Source organism: Talpa europaea (genome assembly GCF_964194135.1).
Source record: "Talpa europaea genome assembly, chromosome: 12".
Lineage (NCBI taxonomy): Eukaryota > Metazoa > Chordata > Mammalia > Eulipotyphla > Talpidae > Talpa > Talpa europaea.
In genome coordinates, this window is record NC_140079.1 from 10,253,472 (window position 1) to 10,277,497 (window position 24,026).

Sequence of the window (24,026 nt, forward strand, 5' to 3'; positions counted from 1 at the left end):
GTCTCAGGGGTGGTACCCTTCATCTTCCCAGAAGAGAACCCTCCATCCAGCCGGCCCAGAGCACCCTCTCAGAGGGTGACCATGGCCCAAGATGGAGTCATCAAGACAGAAAAGGAAGATGAGAAGACCTCCCAGCACCTGGAGACAATCAGCTCCCAGGGTGTGCAACCACCTGTTCAGGGACTTGGGAAGGCATTACCTCATCTTGCCCATCACTGATGTATAATTGCTGCTTCCATTTTGCAGATGAGAAAACTGAGTCTCACAGAGGTAATATGACTTGTCCCAGGGCTCTCGCCACATCCAACAGGTTACACTACCCTGAGCCACCCTTGGAGCCCTCTCTGTCTCCCACCTGGAACCACCGGGTCCTTTATTAGTTCTCATTTGTTTTCAAAGCTGTCCACCTGATGGGGGGGGGGGATCTGAGGAGGAGAAGGCAAAGAATGTGTTTTGGGCTGGACTCAGCCTTTCCTTTCATAATAAAAATCTTTTCTCCTGAATGTCTCTTTTTTTTTTTTTGCAAAGATTTATTTATTTAATTATTTATACAAGCACTGGGTACAGTCAGAAGCACAGGAGGGTGAGAGAATTCACCAGAGCCAGAGCAGGGAGCAGAGCAGGCAGAAGGACCGAAGTACCCTGCTGAGGGGAGCAGAGGGCGGCAGGAGAGGTCTGCGCGCCATGTGGGACCCTCCTCCGGTGGCCTGGGAGCAACTGGGGATCGAACCAGCGCTGCAGAGGCTGCGGGCAGCTTTGCAACCCAGCGCTCAACTGCTGCACCACTGGGGAGGCCCTCTCCTGCATGTCTCTTGTTCAAATTGCTCGGTCCTTCTAGTTTGCTGGCAGCTGGCAAGTGAAAAGGGATATGTGTACTGAACCAAAATTCCAAACCCCAGGTAGAGAATTGGAGGCAGGAAGGCAGATGGAAGGATTGTGAATTTTATTTGCAGCACAGAGTACACAGTTTATGCACCAGTAGTGATAAAGTGCATTAGTCATAAGCACTTGATGTACATGACCTCATGGCATCTTCACAAACAGAAGTTGGTGCTACCTTTGTTCACATTTCACAGATAAGGGAACTGACAGTGGTAGACCATGGCAGAAGCTGGCATTCTTCTAATTCATGTTTCTCTTGGGTATGGACTATATTTGCATTAATTAATTGAAAATTAACATGTTCCCTAACCAGTGCTATTTGCATAAATAAAAATTTGATGTAAAGATAACTGTAGAACAAATATAATCTGGTGAAACGTTAGCTACTATTGGCTGTCCAAGGCTCTAAAATGAGCACGTGTTAGAAGGCATAACCTCAAACAGACCAGCCCCAAGTGGAGACAGTCTCTTGGAGATAAACAGGTTTGAAAGATAAAAACCAGAAAGTCTTTTTTTTCCTACCAGGCCACCCATCCCTACACAACCTAAAATTACACTAAAATATATCAAATGTTTCCAGGGGGCATTATACCACAGCACCTACCTTAGCCACAAGAGCTTGGCCTACATGTAGTGAAACCAATACATTAGTTCCCCTCTCACCTGCGGGGACAAGTTTCAAGACCCCCAGTAGATGTCTGAAACTGCAGATAGTACTGAACTCTATACATGCAGGTTTTTCCAAAGCATACATATCTATAATACAGTTCAATTGATGAGGTAGCTACAGTAAGAGATTAACAACAGTAATAATAAAATAGAACAATGGCAATTATAGCAATATTACTGTAACACGGGTTTTGTGAATACAGTCTCTCCTTCCATTTATGGAAGTTTTATTTTGCGCAGGATACCATTATATCTTGTTCAGTTGGGATGGGGACTATTATTGTTCCTATCCTATAAATATTTACTTAGGTACTGGGAGGCAACTGGCGTAGAGGCAGCCAGTTAGCAACCAAGGTGGGATTTGTAGCCAGCAAGCAGCAGAGGTAGGATTCAAGTTGTCAACACACAGGGAAGGGCAGAGCCACGGCCCTGCCCACCAAGGCTGATAGACGCGCAGGCACAGGAACCTTTCGCGCATGCTCAGGAGGCCGCTGGGACGCCTCCAGCCGCCAGAGGGCGCGCGTCATTCCTGCGTCTCGGCCTCACCTGCCGCGGAGGGTAGATATCCCAGAGTTCCGCGCGGCGCCGGCCTCTCCGCAGCGGCGGCCATTCCACAGCAGCAGGTTAGTGATCCCCGCGTGTGTAATATCTACTGCCATCCTTCTCCCGGGATGTTGCTGCGACTCGGAGGGATGGCTGGGGGCAGGGAGGGAGTCGGAGGGGTGGCTGGGGGCAGGGAGGGGGCTCGGGGAAGCCGGGGCGCGGGGTTCTGAGCCGCGGGGACCGGGCGGAACTCATCGTCCCTTCTCCCCCGGTCCGCAGCCATGGCTCTGCGCTACCCCATGGCCGTGGGCCTCAACAAGGGCCACAAGGTGACAAAGAACGTGAGCAAGCCGAGACACAGCCGCCGCCGCGGCGTGAGTACCGGGGGTCTCCTGGAGAGGGGGGTGGGGGGCGTTCCGGGCGGAAGGCACGGGCATGGGCTCCGTGCGCGGGAGCGCCGAGGGGAGCGCGGGCGGGGGGTCCCGGAGCGCGGGCGGGGGGTCCCGGAGCGCGGGCGGGGTTCCCGGAGCGCGGGCGGGGGGTCCGGAGCGCGGGCGGGGGTCCCGGAGCGCGGGCGGGGGGTCCCGGAGCGCGGGCGGGGCGTGGCAGACTGGGGAGCACGGCCAGTGAGACGCCCACCCCGGCGGCCGGCACTTCTGGGCCCTCGCCGCCGGCGGGGTCGCGGCTGGACAGGAGCAGCGCGGGCGGGAGAGGGCGCTGGCGTGTGACCGGGTGTTGGGTCAGTGGGCCGGGGGAGCTGGGTCGGGTTGGAGTGTGGAGGAGAAAGGTTGAGGACTTAGACGTTCGTTGGGGTTGGTGGGCGCCTTCATTAAGCATCCCTGACTTGGGGCCTCCCTGTGGCCTAGGGGTTAGTCTCAGCGCTGTCACAGCTACGACCTGAGTTCGATCCCCGGGCAGGGAGCTACCCACAGGGCGCAGCAGACCTCTCCTGTCTCACCCGCTGCTCCCCTCAGCAGTGTATTTCAGTGGATCGGCCTGTTCTACCCCCACTCTGACTTGTGAATCCTCTCACCCCCCCCATACCTCTGGCCTGTACCCCAGTTCTTGTATGCATAAATAATTTTTTTAAAGTCCCTACCGGGCCTCCCTGGAGGTGCAGGGGTTAGTCTTAGCATTATCAAGCTATCTCCAGTCTCTGCAGCACGAGTTCGATCCCTGGCCAGGGAGCAACCCACATGGTGCAGCAGACCTCTCTTGACTCACCCGCTGCTCCCCTCAGTGTATTTCAGTCAGTCTGCCTGTTCTGCTCCCCACTCTGTCTCTGGTGAATCCCCTCACCCCGTGTACCTCTCATCTACACCCTAGTTCTTATGCGCGGGAAAAAGAGCAGCTCTGACTTAATGGTGTCCTGGCTCTTGCTCAGTGGGAGGTGAGGATTCTGGGCCCAGGGATCAGCCTGGGCAGAGGGCCGGGCATGACAGGCCATGTTGATAAGAGTGGGACTCTGCATGGGGAAGAGTCCTGTTTTTGTTGTACCAGAGACAACTGCATGACCCAGGGGTGTCTCAGCATCAGAGCATCTCACTCAGAACCCCTCCCTTTGCCTGCACAGCGCCTCACCAAGCACACCAAGTTCGTGCGGGACATGATCCGGGAGGTGTGTGGCTTTGCCCCCTATGAGAGGCGCGCCATGGAGTTGCTCAAGGTCTCCAAAGACAAGCGGGCCCTCAAGTTCATCAAGAAAAGGGTAGGTGGCAGAACTTGAAAACAAAAAGCCTTAAATTATGAGAGCAATAGTGGAGACCAGGTGATGTGGGAGGAGGGCAAATTAGGTGTATGGCGGAGAGCGGAAACTAGTTTTGTGTTGCTGTGAACGGATGTAAAACTACAAGGCTGAACGCCTGAAATGTATGTAGCATCACACCAGGGTTTTGACGGATGGCAGGACACTCAGGCAGTCTGGTAGGGGCAGGGTAGGAGTTGAAGTCCTCAGCCTGACACCCTCCTTACTTGGCAGGTGGGGACACACATCCGCGCCAAGAGGAAGAGAGAGGAGTTGAGCAATGTCCTGGCTGCCATGAGGAAGGCAGCTGCCAAGAAAGACTAACAACCCTCCCACCTCCCAATATGCACAAATAAAATATTTGCAGAAACTTGGAGTCCTCTGCTGCATTGGGAGGTTGGCCTGTCCAACCCCCAGGCTCACCCTTCTTGTGGTTGTAGGCACAGAAGCAAACGGACAAGCAGTACTGGAAATGGTTTTAATCATAATTATATATAGTTCAAATGCTCCGTACTCGGTAATCAATCCATAATTGAAGTCCTTGGGTTCTAGGCCACTGGGGGGTTTCCTGATGGCTCAGCTCCCAGAGTCCCTGCCCTGCTATAGTCTCAGCCCAGGCTGGTCCCACTGGCTGCCATCACCGCTCCACAACCAGGGCCTCTGCCCGCTCTTGGGAGAAAGCTATGTTGAAGACCTCCCTGTAGTGCTCCACAAAATGCACCTCCAAGCCATCCGTGATGAAGGCAGCAAGGTCATAGAAGTCCTTCTTGTTCTCAGCTGGCAGGATGACACAAGTCACTCCAGCACGCTTGGCCTGGGCGGGGGACAATAACAGCAAGTCAGCAAGAGGCAGGTTCCACTGCAAGTGTCTCAGAAGCCAGAGATAACCTCGCTGCTGGGTAGGTGGACTGTTCTAGATGGAGCCCACCCTTTCCTTGTGTTTAAGTATGTCGTTATCTGAAATCACAGCTTTACATTTAGAGGTCTGCCCCCCCCCCCAAAGTGCATTGCAATTGAAGATGGATACTGAGTACATTTGAAAAACCTAACACTAACATCCCCACCACCCAGCCCCAGGAAGGTGAGGCAGCTTTATAGGTAATTATTGGGGGTGTGGTCAGGTTTAGGGTGTGCTGAGATGGGATGAGTTAGGGGAAGGAGGAGGTAACAGGGCTCTACCAAGAGCTAGACATAGGTGGGAACCCTGACAACTGAGGGGCAGGCACAGCTCTGCAAGCTCTGGAGTGCCCTGTAAGAGACAGGACCAAATGGCCCTCAGCTCCATCCCCTCCAGTCTGTTCTGCTCCTGCTAGACTCAAAGGTAAAGGAAGCCCCACCCTTAAAGGAGGAGATGGCACCATCAGGGATAAGCCTAGAATGTTCTCCAAGGATTCAAAGGGACCTGTGGAGGGTGCAGGTAGGACAGGCAGCCTGGGTTCAAATTCCATACCCACTGGCTTCATTTCCCCCCATCTATGAAACTGGCCTGTCACCTGATGGTGCAATAGTGCAGGCCTAGACCCACCCAAAAGCCGGCCCCGGTATGGTGAAGGATCTGGAACACTCACTGCAATGGTCTTTTCCTTGATGCCGCCCACTGGCAGGATTTTGCCTGTAAGGGAGACCTCGCCTGTCATAGCCAGGTTTTGCCGTACAGGCTGGTCCATGGCCAGGGAAAGCAGGGCCGTGACGATGGTGCAGCCAGCACTAGGGCCATCCTTGGGGGTAGCACCCTGGGGGAGACAGGGAGGTAGATGGGCAAACCAAAGTGAGCTGTAGCAGGCTGACTGGGGGCGGGGAGGTCATAGTTCTCACCTCAGGCACGTGCAGGTGGATGTGCGAGGTCACCAGGTACTCGTTGGCGGGGTCATGCTGCATCAGGAAGGCCCTGGCGAAAGTGTAGGCGATGCGCGCGCTCTCCTTCATTACCTCCCCCAGCTGACCTGTCACCTCCAAGCTCCCGTCTTTGTCTCCCTTGCTGTCCTTGTCCCGTGGCCGTCTTGGGGATGTTTCCACAAACAGCGTGGAGCCACCTGGGAGACCAGAGGGAGGATTCTGAGCCCAGGGAGCTGTGATTACCAGGAGACTGCACTCCCACCCTCCTCACTGCTGGGCCCTGTTCCTGACCTGGCTCTCTGTTCCTGACCTGGCTCTCAGCATCCTGTTCCCACAGCCACCTCCAGCTGCCGGGGCCAGGTACGGGAATGGCCGAAGCCAGCCTTCGTGCTTTGGCCCGCCCTCGGCTCCTGTGCGGTAGGCTAGCCTTCCGAAACACACCTCCGCTTTACATAGGGCCCAAACCACCAGGTCCTTCTGTAGCTGTGCCTGCTTGCCCAAGGCTGCCAGCACTGGTAAGACAATCCTTGGGCTTTAGGTACCGCAAGCTGCCAGCGACATCACTGGATACAGGTGACCTGTCCACTCTCCCCAAGCAACTGAGCTCGCCTTTGCTGGATGGTCACCTCAGAGCAGTCTCAGATAAGAGACACCCCCCCCAACCCCACCCCAGTACAAGGCTGATTGGGTGCTACTGCCACCTAGCAGTCCCCTCCCCCCATTAAGTCAGAAATTCTTGGGACTCATTGTACACACTACTCAATAATTTGTAGCTAACAGCTCAGGTGCCACCTCCCTGCTCCCAGGGGGCACAAGTGAAGGGACTGGAGAGCTTCCCTGCATGGCCCAGCACTTTCCCCAGCACAGGCAGCTAGCTCACCCATGGCGGTCCAGGCCAGCCCCATGACCACACCAGGCGGCGTCACGTCGTACATGCGCTCTACAGTGAACACAGGCTTCCCCACAAAGTCCTGTAGGTTCTCAGGTGTCACCTCCACCGACTCTGCCTCGCCACTGACAATCTTGTAGGCAGACTTCCGTAACACCTGGGGAGTAGGGTGACATGGGGAGGGGAGCCATGCCTCAGACCCAGCTCACTTCATTTTTAAAGTGACAAAATGCACACATGGTACCATCTTAACTGCCTTTTCTTCCATCACACCCATCTGAGTACACAATTTAATGACACTAAGAACTTCCACATTGTTGTATAACCATTGCCATCATCCATTTCTAGAATTTTCTCATCTTTCCAAGCGATCTTTGTCCTTTAAACACTACCTCCCAGTCCCGAGCACCTATCATCTACTTTGTGAGTGTGGCTCCGAGGTCCCTAGGGCCATGCAGCATTGATCTCCCTGTGTGCCAGCTCAATTCAGTCAGTGTCAGGTTCAGCCCCCGCCACCAGGCTCACCTTCTCCACCTGCTTCTGCAGGTTGCGGACGCCGCTCTCCCGGCAGTACTGCTTGATGAGGAGGGTCAGCACATCTGATGACAGCTTGGCCTTGTTCTCGTCCAGCCCACAGAGTGCGCGGGCCTGAGGCACCAGGTACCGCTGGCAGGGAGAAGGACACATTCAGAGCCTCAGGGTCAAGTACAAGGCCTCTCCCAGAGCCCAGCCCAGCCTTCCAGAGACGCAGAGACTGGCTAAGGAGATCAAATACTGGACCCCGGGTCCACAAGGAAGCCCTGTCCTCTTGGAGGAACAGGGTCATCCCGGTGTAGATCAGGTGTGTGGGTGGGCGTGTCAAGGCAGCTGCTCCAGGAGCTGACAGAAAAGCCAGGAACTGAAAGTGAGAAGCCGGCCAGGCTAGTGTCTGGGCAGAGAGCTTGGCAGGCACTGAGGCCTGCAGACACCCAGACCCAGCACCTCTGCTTTAAGGCTCCATACCTACCTCTGCTTGAGATGCACCCTCTGCCTGTACCCCAGGCACACCACCCTGATCCCCTGGACTCAGCCCACACAGACCACAATAAGTGACTATTACATGGCCAATGCCCTCGTCAGGTGGGCATGAGGAGCAGGTCACAGGCTCCAGTCATCCACAGTCTAGCATATTCCTACACCACAGCAGTGACCAGACAGGCCTGAGCACTGATCTTAGGAAAGCCACACTGTCACTACATTTTTCACAAACACTGGCCTTGGTCCCAGAGCCTTAAGGAGTCCTCAAGTTCCTCCTGCTGTCCCTTCAGGAGTCTGTAGGAAATCCTCTACCAAGAACCTGGAGGTGTCCCTCCTGCCTTCAAGTGTCCACCCAGGCTTTGAGCGGAGGACATGATGGAAAACACCCACACCCCTGCGACCACAGAGGCTGAGGCCAGCCCAGCTCCCCTCGCAGGGCTACACAGGGCTCAAGGGGAAGGAACACAGCCAACTCTTTTCCAAAAAGCAAACACTGCATCAGAAATAGAAAAGTCCCTTCTAGAAAGGAAATTTGTCTCCTCTGCCCAATGTCTTTCAGGATGGGAACTGGGTCTGAACTGATTCTGGGTCAGGCGCGAGCACGCACACCCCAGGAAAATGGATGGGATGTGTGTTCCCTGGTCCGGGAGACGGCTCCCATCCAGAAACATGGACAGAGACTGAGCCCTGGGTGAGCTCCCACTCAGGACAGCCCATTTGGGGATCATGAGACCTGAGGACCCATGACTGGTGAGATTGTCAGTGGTTTCTTGCTCATGGGGCATCCCAGAGAGAAGTGTGATCACAAGGGGGACCTCCCTGGTGCCACAGGGGTTAAAGACTCAGAGCTATCAAGTTATTGCCAGCCACTGTGGCCTGAGTTCAATCCTGGGCCAGGGAGCTACCCACATGGCGCAGCAGACCTCTCCTGTCTTGCCCGCTGTTCCCCTCAGCAGTGTGTTTCAGTGAATCTGCCTGTTCTGTTCCCCGCTCTGTCTCTGGTAAATCCTCTCACCCCCACACCTCTGGCCTGCACCCCAGTTCTTGTATGCCAAATAAATAAAAATAAATCTTTAAAAACCCGAGGTCTGATGCTATTTCCATGTAGTACCAGAACCTAGTTGAACTGTGGGACACACAACTGGAGACCGGGTTGGTGGGGACAAAGCCTCACTACTTGGCATTGTTCCATGAAGTTACCAGAGTCTCATCTGTTTCCCTGACACCCCACATTGTATCACACAGACACACTCTGTGTCTACCTCATCAGGCTCCCCTTCTGGTATGGGAGCTCTAAGAGCTGGGTCACAGTGGACTGTACCCCCAGCTCTTGTTAAGTGCCCAATACTCAGTGTATTTCTAGAGCCCAGGTCACAGCAGGGGCCTAACCTCACCTCTGCAATGGCAAGCTTCTCCTGAGCCACGTAGCCCGACACGTTGATCATCTCCATCCGGTCCCTCAGCGGCTCCGGGATGGTCTCGGTGACATTGGCTGTGCAAATGAACAGCACCTGCAGGAGGCAGTGGTGAGACACCGGCGGACAAACCATCCTGCCCGCTCCCTGCTGGGGAAAGGGACGGGGCAAGTACCTTGGACAAGTCCACAGGCACATCCAGATAGTGGTCCAGGAAGTTGGCATTCTGCTCAGGGTCCAGCAGCTCAAGCAGTGCGGATGAGGGGTCTCCCTGGTAGCCCCGGCCGATCTTGTCCACCTGAAGGGGTAGCAGGTGATGTTACCTTACCCTGTTGCCTGCACCCACCACTCAGCAAGGGGACCAAGAAGCCTAGACCAGAAGTCAGGGATGGGGTCCTCTGGAGCAGGAGAGGGGCAGCAAATGACTTCGGACCATTGCAGACAGACAGCCTGGTCGGGGCTGCTGGGCGTCCTGGGCCTGGAAGGCTCAAGGGACCATGTCTAACTTGGGGAAGTGGGCCATGCCGCTGATGCAACTGATCCCAGCCCTGGCCCGACCCCCCAGCCTGGCGCACACCTCATCTATCAGGATTAGAGGGTTCTCCGTCTTGGTCTTCTTCAGGCACTGGATGATCTTTCCTGGCATGGCGCCCACATATGTCCGCCTGTGGGAAAGGGCACAGTGGACCTCATCGCGAGGGCCTGGCCTTGCCCGCACCCACAACCTGAGCCTGCCCAGAGCTCCAGGAATTCAGTGCACACGTGCCCTCCGGGATGCTCAGAAGAGACGAGAAATGCACATGACAAGGCCACCGTGGAGGCCAAATCCGGCCTGCAGAGCCATCAGTCACTCCAACTGCTGCCTGAGTGCTGAGGGGAAAGATTCACTGCCAGGTCTCTCAGACCTGGCCATCCCCTGCCCCACTGGCAGCTGCTACCCAGATGCTGGCCTGCATCACCTGACCCACCAGAATAGGAGGGGCTCTGAGAAGTCAGGCACTGGAGGTGCCCCTCACTAAGGGACAGCAAGCACAGTCACCAGGGTCACTAGGTGCAGGCTGGCACTTTCTTTCTGGAATGTTCCCCAAGAACCTAGCTCTGCCCTGGTTGGGCTGTGGGAATTCACAAGAAACAAGCCAGGCACAAGTCTGTGCTTGTGAGCTAAGTCCAAAAAGACAGACCATAAACCTGGTCAAGGAGACAATCATGAGGTACAAAGGACATTATATATGCTACAAAGAAAAGCAGGGATGGGGGATCTGAAATGCCATGGGGGTAGGGTTGGGGGGGGGCAGAATCTTGAGGGATAAGGGTTGTCTTAGAGGTCCTGAGCAAAAAAGTCAAAGGGGTGCCATGTGGGTGTTAGGGGAAGATCTTTCAGATAGAACAATGTGCAAAGGCCCTGGGGCAGGACCATATCTGGCGTGTAGGGAGACTAGCAAGGAAGCCCATGTGGCTGGGGCAGCGTGAATAAGGAGGGGAAGGAGGTGAGGGCAGGCAGGGGAAGGGGCGGGCCAGGTAGGAAACTTTGGGCTTTTACCCTGAGGAAAGTGGGGCCCCGAAGGGATGAGGGCAGAGGAGGGTTTGGCTGCTACCAACATAACAGCAGCCAGGTCTCTGTCCTTGTTTTGGGATCTGAGACCAACATCCGACACAACATGTGTTGGCCCCTGCCCTCCTGGGCCCTTTGCCTCGATTACTCACCCCCAACATTAGGCTGCCTTCGCTTATTTACCCCTGGAGAGTAATCCTTGCCCACAGCTCCCAGGTATCCCTGAAACCAGAGGTGTAGGGGCCTCTGCCTCCCTTCATCTTCCCTCCACCCCCCAAACCTTCATCCTGCTGCTCCTCCCAGCTCAAACTTCAGCCCTGAGTGAAGAACCTGCAAGAACTCCCTCTGCCCTCCCTGTTAGAGAGCCCCCTCCTGTCATCCTCAGAGCTTGCCCTGCAGCTCTAGGGCACACCTGCACCACTCCAGCCTGGGGGCCGCCCAACAAACTCACAGTCAGTGTCAGCCTCAGTCCCTGGGGATCCACTGCCTGCCCCCTCCCCACAAAAGGTGCCATGAACAGGCCAGGTGACCTTACAGAGGGTTTGGCCACTGCTCAGTTCTGATGAGGGAAGAAAGAACCCAGCCAGGTGCTGGGATTGCATTGGTGCATGCTTCCTGTCCTCACTGGGGAAACCATCTGGCCCCCAACTCTATTCCACAGTCCATGGTACTGGGGCAAGCAGGGCTGGCAAACACCAGTCCCAGAACTCTGGCGGGAGAAATGTGGGAGCTGATTGGGGGCGGGGAAAGGGTGGGACACAAAAGGTAGAACTACTTAGGGGTCCTCCAGTAGCCTGGCTAAGAGGCCAGGATTTAATTCAGTACTGAGTGCCTGGACTAAGCCAGGCCTGAAGTCTGTAGTGCCTGGACTTTTCAGCAACTTTCTCAAGCCGGAGCATGATGCTGAGACACTGAGATCAGCCTGACAAATAGGAGAGGAGCAGAGCCACAGAAGGATGAAGTCCAAGAGGAAGGGTAGCAGGGGCCAGGAGAGGAGAGGCTGGCCTACCTATGCCCCTTGATCTCCGCCACGTCAGTCATGCCCCCAACGCTGAAACGGAAGTACTCGCGGTTCAGGGCCCGGGCGATGGAGCGGGCGATGCTGGTCTTGCCGACACCAGGGGGACCATAGAAGCAGAGGATCTTGCCCTGGGTGGAGCCCCGGAGCTGGCTGACAGCAATGAACTCCTGCAGGCAGAGGTCACTGCCATGACACTGTGCCCTTCCTACAAAGCGCTAGGCTCTGCCTGGAGGAGGCGGTGTGAGCCTGCTTCCCTTCACGCTGCGAGAGGTACAGGGCTCATTCCAGAAGGGCTGAGCTGACTGAAATTCAGCAATGGTCAGAGAGGGGCAGCATGTGACACTGAGAGGACAAGCAGGTGCCAAGAGACCATTGTGACTGGGTGACCAGTCAGGCCCATAAACAGCTGCCCTGTCCTCCTACACCCTGGGGATCATGACAAGTCCTCTCTCTGGGGTCCAGCCAAGGCCTACCCACCTTCAATCACACACGCCTGATCCCTGTCTTACCTGTCTCAAGTATGATTTTATTCACCTGTGTTCTGCAAGCCCCCTGGAGCAGGCGGGCCGGCCCGGGGCATGGACTCCCTGTGACACCTGGGAGGCTCGCAACGTCACACCCTCTGCTGGGGCCTCCACCCCCACCTTCCAGTCCCCGCTGATCCCCACCAGTTTTTCCTCACCTGCGCTCCTCCCATATTGCAAGACCTGCAAATTCACCAGGGGTCACTCTGGGTGTTCTCTACAGCACAGGAAAGGGAGGCAGGTCTGGGCCAACAGTCTGTGGTGTCAGCCGAGGCACCCACCACTCAAGAAATCTAGACCGCAGCAAACCCTGCTTCTCAGGGCCTGCCCGGGGTACACTGACACATGCCACTGCTGAGGGACTGAGGTGCCCGGGGAGGACTTAAGATGGCTTGAATCTCGGGTCCACATATGCAGGGCGGCCTCACCAGGTGGGGGACAGCCTGTGCCCCAGGACCCCAGGGTCTGTGCGGGAGGTGCACAGGGCGCTCACCAGGATGCGCTTCTTGACGTCCTCCATGCCATAGTGGTCCTCCTCCAGCACGGCCTGGGCGCGCGTCAGGTCCAGGTTCTCATCGCTATACTTGCCCCACGGCATGGATGTCAGCCAGTCCAGATAGTTGCGGGTGACACTGCCACAGGACAGATGAAGCAGAAGGAGCTCTGAGCCGAGGACCACTGCTGGGAAAGGGCTGCCAGGTCTGCGCTGCCCACCCACTGCGCCATCACCTGAACTCTGCCCAGTGGTCCTGGGCTGCCCGCAGGGCTGGTCACTACCTCCCAAAGTCATCCTGGCTCCAGCCCCAGATCAGCGCCAGTCACCCCACCCCACCCCACCCCCGAGGGAGCTCACTTGAACTCTGAGGAGTGGTTGTCCAGCAGGCTCAGCTTGCTCAGCTCCTCGTCCACCACGTCCATGACATGCTTGGGAACCACCAGTTCCTTCAGCCGCTCTCGGAACTTCTCCTCGATGGCATCCTTGTCCTCCTTCTCCAGGCCCAGCTCCTTCTTGATAATCTTCAGCTGCTCTTGCAGGAGGTACTTGCGGTGAGTCTGCTTGATCTTCTCCTCCACCTAGAGGTCCGAGCAGAGGCAATGAGACAGTGCCCCAGCAAGTGTCCCAGGAAGGTGGGTCAGGGCCACAGACCAACCCAGGCCCCAGCTTCTGCAGGACCAGGGAAGAGGCCCCGGCACGCATCTTCCATCTCTAACCCAGTCTCCCCAGCCCGGGCCTTACTGAGACCTGAGAAATAAATTACGTTAAAACTGAATTCTAGGAGAAGGAAGATATCTGTGCTTCAAGCTTGATGACAGTCAGGAGCTGCTTTAATGATGCCCTAGTCAACAACAGAGCCCAAAACTGGGGTCCCTATAGGCTGTGCCCCCAGGCCCAATGTGCAGTAGGCACAACCACCTGGCTTTGTGTGACTACAATTCACAGCAGTCCTAGGACACGTATTTCTCAGAATGTCTCCAGTCACCAAGCGACATATGACCGTACAAGGAGGGAAAGCTGGGTGAGGCCAGCCTGTTCCCCCACACTTCTCTATCAAGGGCCAAGCTCCCCAGGGCTGCAGGATGTGGGCTTGGAGCCAGGAGTAGCCCAGGCACCTGCCTGCAGGTCCACTGTTGTGTGCACTGTGTGAGAGCTGTCTGGTTAAAGACCAAGCGTTATAGGTTTTTTCAATTAAAGACATGATGAATAAATTTTTAGGTGAAAAAAAGCATGTCACATCTGGAAAGCTAAGTGACTGACAATTCAGGTCATCCATGCATTTGCCCAGATTTGGGAAGGTGGGCCTCACCTGGCTGAATGTGAGGGTGTAGCTTTTTAACCCATCCCAGGCTGGTTTCCAATTTTTAGCATTTTCCCAAGGACTCCAAAGGCAGAGTAATTCTCTACCCCCACGGAGTGAGGTCTCAAGACTTTATTCTGGGCTCAGTCACTGGAACCACCTCCTGCAGCCCTGCTCCACCACTAGACTAACCTTCTGTACTACCCCCTCTCCTAACCAGCACTCCCCGTACTCACCTCCCGTCCCAGGCGCTGCTGCAGCTTGCTCAGCTCAAACTCCTTCTTGAGGAGGGACAGGGCCTTATACAGTCGCTTGGGAATCTGCCAAGGAAGGGAAGATGTGGGAGGGAGTCAGAAGTGGTGGGGGCATGGGGCACAGGCACCCAGAGAGCTGCTGCCGGAAGGAGTGCAACTCAGGCAGGTGGACCAGGCCACGCCTCACCATATGCCAGAGGCACACGGGCTCTGACCTGACAGCCACTCCCAGGAACACATTCCACAGACACACTTCTGTGAGCCTACAAGTTGCATGGACAAGGACATTCGTAGAGGTCTTGTTTGAAATGACAAAAGACTGACAGCAACCCAAACCTGCCTCCCCATGAATGAGGGGCATTGCCTGGTGGAATACCAGACGGCTGCCAAAAAGAGAAAGCACGCTGAATAAGGTCATGTGCTAACATGAAATCATCTCAAAGACAGAGCTGAGGACAAGCAGCCAGGCCTGAGGAGCCCGGCATGCAGCACAGGTCCAACCGTCCGTGCCTGGCAGGAGGGGAGGGGCTGACTCACATTGGTCTCTTCGAGCACATCCTGCAGCTCATGGGACTCAGCTCCAGTCAGTGCGGCACCCATGTCACTCAGGTAGATGGGGTTGTCCACCACCCTCTGGCCGGCCTGCATCATCTGCAGCACAGACTCCCTGAAAGGAACAAGGGATGCAGCTGGGGGTGCAGGGAGCATCATAGCAGCCAGGGCTTCACTCCTGTCTGGACAGCAGCCCGTGGGGACCCCAGGTTAGTCCCCCTCCCCTCCGCAGCACTGGGTCTCACCAGAGGTGCCCAAGCTAGAATCAAGAGACTAACGCCCATGCCCAGTCGCAAGCCCCTCCCACAGGCCCTTAGTGATTTCTCATGAGCATCCCTTCCTCCACCCGCGCTAAGGACAAAAAGGTTCTGGCCCAAACCAGGCTCTTGTCAGCAGGAAGGAGGCAAAGAATATGAGTCAACTAAGAAACTCCCAATCTCCATTACAGGGTCACCCTGCCAGAAGGGAAGCAGGCTCCACACAGACAGGGCTGCCAATCTCTGCCCCCAGCCTCAATAAGGATGTCTCAGGCCGACACTCTGAGAAAGCATCCCCCAACCCAGCTGTGGAGCCACGGACAGACCCCAGCCTGGTGCTGGGGACAGGCAACCACACACTGCGGTTGACAGGGGTGAAGACCAACCTGTAGAGCGGGTTCAAGGCAATGATGTCCCGGATGGTCTTCACAATCTCCGCAGTCAGGGCCTAGCAGGGAGTCAGGGCCAAAGGGATCAGGAGGGGCTGAGGCCCGGGGGAGACCCTCCCATGGGGACCCGGCCAAGGCGAACTCAGTGGCCCAGAGCCTGACCTCACCAGTCACAGGGAGAGAGGGCCAGGAGTCAAACCTGAACCTGCCTGTAGGCCAAGTGGTCTGAGGGAAGTAAAGGGAGGGTGATACACTTCAGTCCTTTCCTCTGAGCCCTAACCGTACAACTGACACTGCCCCTTCCCTAGCTCAGCTGAGAACTGTCTGGGGATGGGCCTGTGAGTCACCAGGCCGCTCAGCTGACAACCCCCCTCCCTCTTAGAGGCCGGCCCCCCTCACTGTGGATGGGTTGGTTGTTGTTTTCCACCAACTTTCCTCCCTGCCACAGTAAAGTCAGTCGTGCCCTGGGTAGGACCATGAGCTGTTCATCTCACTGGTTCCAGAAGGCAGCAGCTCCTAGCATGAGGCACCGAGGCACCAGACCTCAGTCACAACCAAGGTCAGGTTTTCCAGTGTAATCACCTGATCTCTAGTTGCCAGGTTTGTCCTTGACCTTTGTAGAAGGAACAAGAACAAGCCAGTGGTGGTGCATGGATACCACCCACGCGAGCAAGGAATAGCGCATGGTCTTCCCCAGGGCCCCAGTTAGTTTTTAAATTTTATTTCTTTTTGCATAGAAGAACTGGGGGTAGGCCAGAAGTGCAAGGGGTGAGAGGATTCACCAGAGACAGAGTGGGGAGCACAACGGGCGGATCTACTAAAATACACTGCTGAGGGGAGCAGTGGCAAGACAGTATCAAGTCTGCTGCTCCCTGGCCGGGATTGAACTCAGGCCATAGCGGTGACAGCACTGAGACCTAACCTCTAGGCCACAAGGGAGGCCTAAGAGCACCAATTTCTTATCACAGCGTCTATATGCTCAGCCACCTGCCTTCCTGACCACAAGATCACAGGTAATGCTAACACTCTGCCATCCAATCCAGCACTCACTGGTCACGACAGCTCCCCCAGGGGTTATACTTAAATAAAACTAGACATTCCATTCCTCTGTTGTCCCAGACAAGTGCTCAAGAACCACAGGGCGCGGATGATGCAGAATTACAGAGCACTTCCACCCCCAAAGTGTTCCGCACAGCACTGCTGTCAAAGGCCAGTGTGGTTCCAAGGACGCAAGTGCCTGCCACAGCCCCTGAAGAGCCTGTGGGGACATCACCAATCAACTGCAGCACCTTCTCACCAAGCTCAGGACCCGCCCCAGAACCGCCGTGCCGCAGGACTAGCTGCCGCGACACCGAGGCTGCGCTCAAGAAGCCAACAGCCGGGGTGTGACGTGTGAGGCGCCTCTGGTTAGCTTTGCCTTCCCTCTTTGTTCCTACCCACGGAGGGCGGCCCACCCTGTCGACCACATGGGAAGGGTTGGAATTTCCCACCCCCACCTGGCAGCTGGCTCACCGCACTGTGAAGAAGGCAGAGCGGCCTCAGTTTGGGGACCAGAGTGACCAGAAGGCTGTTTCTTCCCAGGCAGGCAGCCAGGGTCATGGTGAATGGCACTGCTCCCGCTCTACCCCCGGCTTGAGGGGAAGGAGCCAGCACAAGTAAGAAGGCTGGACCCGGGGTGCGACTCCTGCCTCCTTCATGGCCGGCTAAGAGCCTAGCAAATCCCCTTTACACTTCCATTGCCAGTTTCTTTCACGGGCTTTTGGGAGGAGCAGCGTGCACGCCACACAGCCCCTGAGGACATGAATGCGCGGCAGGCCGTAGCAGGGGGCCCTGTGCAAACATGGACATGGAGCCCCGAGGGCCAGCCACGCTGGCTTACTTTCACTTCCTCCGTGACCTGGAAGTCTTCGTGGACAACATTCTCAACTTCCACCATGAGCACCTCGCCAGGGGAGCCCAAGGCGGACTCCATCACTACTTCCATCTGGCGCCTGGTGTTCGAGTCCTCCTCCGCATCCTTCTTGCCTCGCTTGGGCTTCCTGCGGGGCTTCTGCTTATTTTCAGCATCAGACTCCTCTGGCTCCACCTCCAGTTGTCTGTTGATATGAATCCTGGGGAAGGAAGGCAGCGATGAAGCCAGAGGCTGGGTGGTGCCTACCCCAAGGGAGACTCCCTGCGCTGATAACTAAAGGCCCTACCAGGCCCAGGCTCCTGTAACGACCGCAGCAGGGAGGCTATGGGATTCCAGAACAGGAGCCCAAGCTGCTTCCTCAGAGCCCCAAGACTAGTGGCTACCCCTGGACTTCAGGTAGACCCATTCTGTTTCTCACACCAACATCCCACTGTCCTTTGTGAATGTCGGAAGCATAAGGGATAAGCCAGCAGTAACCAGAACCCAGACCAGAACCCAGTAACCAGAACCCTACACAGGCTGACAAGAAACTGTGCTCACTGGGAGGAAAGCCACCAACTGCTAAGCCGAATGCGCAGCAGGATCTGGTGGCAGATGCAGACATGGGTACTTGGAAGAAAACACACCCAGCTATGAACGGCTGACACCCAGAGATGGGATGTGAGCTCACTTGCTACTTTCTGTCTCTGATGCTTAACGTGCCTAAAGGAGAGGGCTACTTGCTGACCACCCTCACCCCATTAACAAGGGGGCTCCGAGAACAGGAACCCGGAGATAACATGTCCAGCCCCCATCTTCAGCTGAGCTTCGTCACTGCGATGACAAGGACACAGGGCTGACGGTAAAGGCCTGCTGAGTGCCGGGACAGGAGGACGACCCCAGGGCCACTCTTCCTGCCCCATCCTATGAGTTCAGCCCCTTCACCTTCTGTGTCCCATAACGATCATGCGAAGCTTGTCCCCAAGGTCCTGCATCTCGTGGATCTGGACAAACGTCCCAGTATGGTACACTTCATCCAGGCTCTCCACCACGTCGGACTCGTTGCTGAGGGAGAGGGACACAAAGCGACATCAGGACAGGGCCTCTGACTCTCAGTGGGCTTCTCAGGCTAAGAGGGAGCAGGGAGAAGAAACACCCTCACTGGCCTTGAAAACTAGCAGCAACGGCATGGTTCCCACAGGGGCTCCAGGGATGAGGGCTGCCACCAGTGGTGACAGCACACTGGTGAATCCCGGCCCAGTGAGCCGGGAGTGGGGTGGGATGCAGACAGAATTCTAATTCCAGTCCACACTCCCATTACCAAGTCTGCTTAGCATGTAACTTAACTGGGAAGTGGAAGTACTTCCTACCACCAAGGTACCAGAGCCGCGATATTTGCCCACCTACTCTGCTTAAGTGGGCTCCCAGGGGTGTTAACATTAAGGGTCCTGGAGGTTAAGATCCCCCCACATTCTGACTGCATAAGGCCTAGAGCTGCAGCCGAGTCCTCAGCCCAGACTTAAATGCTATGCTCGGCTCTTGGCCTTGTCCCCTTGCTTGGTTTCTTTCAAGTCAAGGGTCAGCGGTGAGGGCTGCTCTGAAACCGGATTTATAGTGAGCTACACTCCCGGGCAGCTTCAACAAAGGTGTGAAGGAAAAATTACACTTACTTGTCATCTTTCTTTAGAAAGACACCGGCATAAGGCTGGGCAAGGCGGACTTTCCTTCTTAGCAGCTCAACCAACTTCTTATTTTTAACCTAGCATGACAATGACCCCAAAGTGAAATGCAGGGTAGGTTTTCTAGCTGACATTTTGACAGCAGCTCTAGTGTTTTCTGTATGATTCTCTGGGGATGATCTAATCTGATCCAGGAAACTAATGAAGATGGTCCCGGAATCTCTGAAACTTAAAAAAATAAATAAAAGAAAGACAATTTATTTATTAAAAAAATAAATAGAAGGACTAGCGGCACTCCTCAGTGGCTCTCCCCTCTCCTAAAGAAAACTCCAAAGGGACAAATGGCAAGAACCAAAAACTGAGTTAGCCTCCAATTTCAAGAGCTATTTCAGTGGTGAAATTTTTGTTTGAAAATCTAAACCATTCTGATTTACCAGAGTCAGAACGATGATGCTAGTTCAAATACAGCTTACCCAGTTACCCCAAATGGGGTAATTTCCTCCACTTTTCATTAAAAGTATTTCCCAATCACATCTCTATCCCACTCATCAATCATCAAATGTCCCAGGGTCACAGGACATTCTCGATGGCAAGTAGGGATTCACGATATTTTCTAAGAAACAGAGGTGGGGGCAGGTGAAGCTGCATAGATGTCTTTACGGCTCAACTGAATTCTTTCCAGGCCAGATCTTACTAAGTTTAATGACTCCCAAATTTTAGCGAGCCTCACAACTGCAGGGAGAACTTTTTTAAAAAGAGGATTGGCGTGCCACCCCCAGGAGTCTCTGATTCAGGTGTGGGTGGGGCTCCGGAATCTGCATTTCAAATAAGCTCCCAGGTGATACCCACACCCATGCTGTTGGTCCAGGTGATACCCACACCGAGAATTAATGTTTCAATTCACTCTCCAACAGGGGTGTTAATTTATTCCTGACGACATGAATGTATGTTTTCCCTACAAGAAACACCCACTAGGAGTATACATGACCCATCAAAAATTAAGAGCCACTGGCTTATACATTAAGTCCTCGCTTAACATCCATGAGACCGCAACTTTAAGCAAAACTAAGTATAACAAAAGCAGGTTCCCATTCGTTGTTTTGTTCAAGGTCAGCAAGGGCTATCTTTTTCCCTTTAATATTATGATAAAACAACCTTAAAGGATTTGCTGTATTCAGAGGCCATCGAGAGAAGCTATTTGGAAAAGTTAGCCACCAATAGTGTCAACTACAACATCAAGCCACCTTTGTTAACAAGTTCAGAAACATTCATTGGGCCCCACAGGTTTACCCATTTCTCTGCTAACAGCAGGTGCATCTTAGCACCTGTCCCTGCCCTTTGGCAGGATCCCTTTTTGTTATTTACAAAGTAACAGAAATAGTTACAGTCTCACCCTATCCACACCAACCCATTTAACGCTCATGACTAGCTCAGGGTAGATAGGCAGAATTTCTGGAAGAATCATCTCTCTGCTTGGGCTTGGGGGTGGGGGAGATGAGGGGTGGGGTAAGAGGCATCTGCCACTTTACAAGGCTGAAGAGATCAGAAGTGGGAATAGTCCTGTCCCCAGAAGCTTAGGAGAGCAGAGAGGATTGCTGGGGGTGGGGGCAAAGACAGAAGAAAGGCCTCCATCTCAGAAGTACCCCAAACAGGAAACAGCAGCAGTTTCCCATTAAAGCCTAGGAAGCACCAGACAGGGCTCTAAATCCTTTATACATGGGAACCCATTTATGTCCCATACAACCTGAAGAAATGAGGCACTATTATGATATCCATTTTGCAGATGAGAATATGGAGGGATAAAGGCACAGCTTGCCAAAGATATAGACCTAGGGGTGATGGAGCCAGAGTATGAACCCACAAAGTCTGGCTCTGTGCCCAGAGAGTTACCACTACTTAGCACCAAGGAAAAGCCCTGGCTCACCCAATTGACAATATAGGAGAGGAGGTGGAAAGAGGCTCCTTTTATTCCCCCCACTGACTGGCTGCTGCCCCTCGGTATTGCCTTTTTCCTTTCCAAGGGATTACTGAGATTTATTTAGCAGAGACTGCAGTGTGTGCATGGTGAGGGAGGGAGGGAGGGGAGATGAAGCAGAGGCTGACTCACTGTATGACCTTGCTTTGACAGTTAACAGATAAACTTTCTCCTCCATGGACTCCAGTTTCCACTTGGGGGAACTAAAAAAAGTGGGGAAATGGAAGGCATTTGGGTCCTTCCTACATTAAAAAGTCAAACTCAAGTTCCTTGCATTCTTGTTGCTTTCACTCTATTACATCACCCTATTCCACCCCTCTCCCCCTTCTTTATGATCTTAGTCTGATATCATCTCTTGCTAAATCTCTTTTCATCGGAACCTAAGTTCCTTAGAGCTTGCGTTTGATTTGGTAGCTGCACTATTTAGTATCCGCTACAGGTAGGAGGTCAAGAATACTATGCTAATGAATAAAGAACATCCTCCCACCTTCCTAAGTTTTCCCTTGCTATTACTTGTAGTAGGAATTGCCTTCCAATACATAATTTACTTACTAATCTTGTCTATCACCTTTCATAATTCGCTAGAGTGTAAATTCCAAATGCAAGGATTTTTCTTGTTCCTTTTCATTTGTGTCTCTAACGTTTAGAACTATACTTGGCACATGTAAGCGATCTAGAAATGTTTAAATAAGGAAAGCCTCCTGATCCCAAAGGGACTTGTAGCTGTACGGCAGATCTCCCGGGGGGCCGAGGGCAGGGAGAGGGGTCGTTGGGCCCCAACATAGTCCTGGCTCTCTCAGTGCCGGTTTCTATGACTCGAACTCTAAGTAGGCGGTCATAAGCTCACTGGGCTCAACTGCCCTTAAGGGCTCTGAAAGAGGGAGAAGTTTGTCTCCAGTTCATCAAGCTAGTGGTGAGCAGACAAGAATTCGAACTCCAGCATTTAATAAGCTTCGCGTCTTAAAAGATTGCGACGCACGAGGGTGCTGGGCGATCCCTCCGTTCAAACCGCTGCTTGCACAGATGGGGAAACAGAGGCCAAGGCGGGGCTCTCATTACCTCGATAATCTTGATAAAGCGCGGGAACACCGGGTTACGAGTAACGGCGATGAGCGGTAGGTGCGGGAACACGTCCGGGATCGTCATGGGCGTCAGCGCCGTTATGACTGGGCCTTCCCCTCCGCCCGAGCTGCCCCCCGCGCCCGTGGTCCCGTCTTCCGCGCCGCCCTCGGGTGCATCCTCGCCGCTTGAGAATGAGCCGCCGCTCCCGCCGCGGCTGTTCGCATCCCAAAGCTCCCGCCACTGGCCCGCGGATGCGGGGCTTCGGCCCCACAGCGCCCAGGGAGGCGAGGCGTCGCAGGCCCGCCGGCCTCTGGGGAACCACGCTCCGGCGGCAGTCGGGACCCTGCCCCCAGCGGCGGCCAGCAGCGGCCGCCGCAAGGCCCAACACCGCGCAGCTCCCCACAGCCGCACGCAGCCTGCGCCCGACGCCATGGCCCGGCCATCCTGGCGGCGCGCGGAACTTGCGTCACTTCCGCGGGCCGGGCTGCAGCGCACGTGACGTCGGGCACGTGCCTCAGGGTCTGTAGTCGGCGTGCGCGTAACAGAGGGAGGGGCCTGAGGGGTGGGCGGGGCCCTAGCTCCCTCATTACGTCCACCCCTTCCGGTGTCCCCTTCACGTGGAGGACTGAGGCCAAGTGCCCGAACCCCTAGAAAAAGAGCTGTTGCTGCACGCGCGGCTTTGGGAACACACGGGCAGCCTTAGGCAGCGCTTAGATGCCTGGGCGCCCGGTGAGAGGCCATGCATGGTTAGAGTCTGGGGCACGTCACGGGCGGCGGATTCGGTATTCCCGGGAGGCGCTACGCGCATGCTCAACGTGTCACCCGCCCCGGGCGGCCGGTGCGTGGCCCCGGCTCGGGGGTGCGGAGGCAGCGGGCGCATGCGCAGACCCCCGGCCGCGCGCGCCGGGGTGCGCATGCCCAGACTCTAATCTGCGCATGCTCAGACTCTAATCTGCGCCTGCGGAGAAGCGTGAGGCCAACCCCGCGGCGGTTGAGGGGCTGCTGCGGCGGCGGGACCTGGGAGAGATGCTGGTGTGGATGCTCTTGGCGGCGGCGACTTTGCAGCCCTGGCTGCTGGCCAGAGCCCAGTCCTTGTGCCGGTGGGGCCGCCCTTCTCGGGACAGGGGCTGCCGGGGGGCTGAGGGGGACTGGGTCCTCGAGCTCAGCCTGGGCGGAACCCTGGAAAGACGCTGGACCCCCCAACTTCATTGAGGCTTTTCAGTTCGTTTACTCTTGTAGGCGCTGAACTTGCGCTCCTCCAGCCCATCACCGGGTCATCGTGGCCACTTGAAAACTTTCCTCCTATTCCGACCCCTGCAAACCACCTCCGTTGCCACCTCCCTGGCTCGTTCCTCCTGTTTAGCTCCCGCCCAGCAGCCTCAGGGATTATTTTTACACGAGTCTGCGTTTCCTTGCATGATCTGACCCAGCCTTTCTCAGTTGCAGCGCGACTGACGTTTGGGGCCGATCATTCTTGGGTGGGCTGCACATGTGGTGTGTTGAGCAGCATCCCTGCTCTCCACCCGCCGGATGCCGCCCACAAATTCCTCCCTGGGCTTGACTGTTAAAAATGTGATTTGACAACCAGTAATTTGCCTCTGACCCTCCCTTGAATAACGGCTCCAGTTACCCCATCTAGTAAACAGGCTTAACGTAGTCCAGAGCCTTTGGGGGTGGCGCGAAGGGGAAATCTTGGCATTTGCTGCTGCTCTGCCTGGCACGCTTTGCCTCCAGATTGCTCCATAACTGGTTCCTTATTCAGATCCCGACTTACACACATTTCCTTACTTAAAGCCGCGCTCCTTCCCGTAGATGTTTTTTCTTATGTCACTAAATTGTTTTGTTTTTGGCAATTTTTTTTTTTTTTTGGTCTGTTCCTGTCACTAGAATATTAGCTTCGTGGGGTTGTAAAGTTTATCTTATTCACTCTTTAGTCAGTACATTTTAAAATTTAGGTAAATATTAGATTAGTGAATATGCAAGATGCCTAGGGGACTAGACCTGCCAACACCCACTCCCTGGCATGGAGAAACTCCTACCTGGAGTGAGTTGTCACATTCTGCAGGCCTTGTTTGTTGA

General features: G+C 55.0%; 2 protein-coding genes across 3 annotated transcripts; one reads left to right on the top strand and one right to left on the bottom strand.

Moving 5' to 3' along the window:
* The first annotated feature begins 2,124 nt into the window (after positions 1-2,124).
* Positions 2,125-4,206, top strand: RPL36 (ribosomal protein L36). The gene is made up of 4 exons (XM_084250952.1): positions 2,125-2,174; positions 2,374-2,468; positions 3,668-3,802; positions 4,073-4,206. The coding sequence occupies exons 2-4, from the start codon at positions 2,376-2,378 to the stop codon at positions 4,160-4,162; spliced, it is 318 nt and encodes a 105-aa protein (XP_084107078.1). The 5' UTR covers positions 2,125-2,174; positions 2,374-2,375; the 3' UTR covers positions 4,163-4,206.
* Positions 4,207-4,475: 269 nt separating this feature from the next.
* On the bottom strand, positions 4,476-22,379 carry LONP1 (lon peptidase 1, mitochondrial; the record flags this gene model as incomplete). Of its 2 annotated transcripts, XM_084248672.1 has the most annotated exons (19): positions 4,476-4,652; positions 5,407-5,571; positions 5,654-5,871; positions 6,555-6,720; positions 7,089-7,229; positions 8,975-9,091; positions 9,171-9,293; positions 9,573-9,660; positions 11,557-11,735; positions 12,586-12,724; positions 12,946-13,166; positions 14,125-14,208; positions 14,680-14,809; positions 15,338-15,399; positions 17,220-17,451; positions 18,177-18,296; positions 18,902-18,990; positions 21,945-22,057; positions 22,256-22,352. In XM_084248672.1, 18 exons carry the CDS (start codon positions 22,029-22,031, stop codon positions 4,476-4,478), a joined length of 2,538 nt encoding a protein of 845 aa, XP_084104798.1. The 2 variants fall into 2 exon arrangements, with proteins under 2 accessions (XP_084104798.1, XP_084104797.1); XM_084248671.1 differs by having other exon boundaries at positions 21,945-22,379.
* Positions 22,380-24,026: the final 1,647 nt, after the last annotated feature.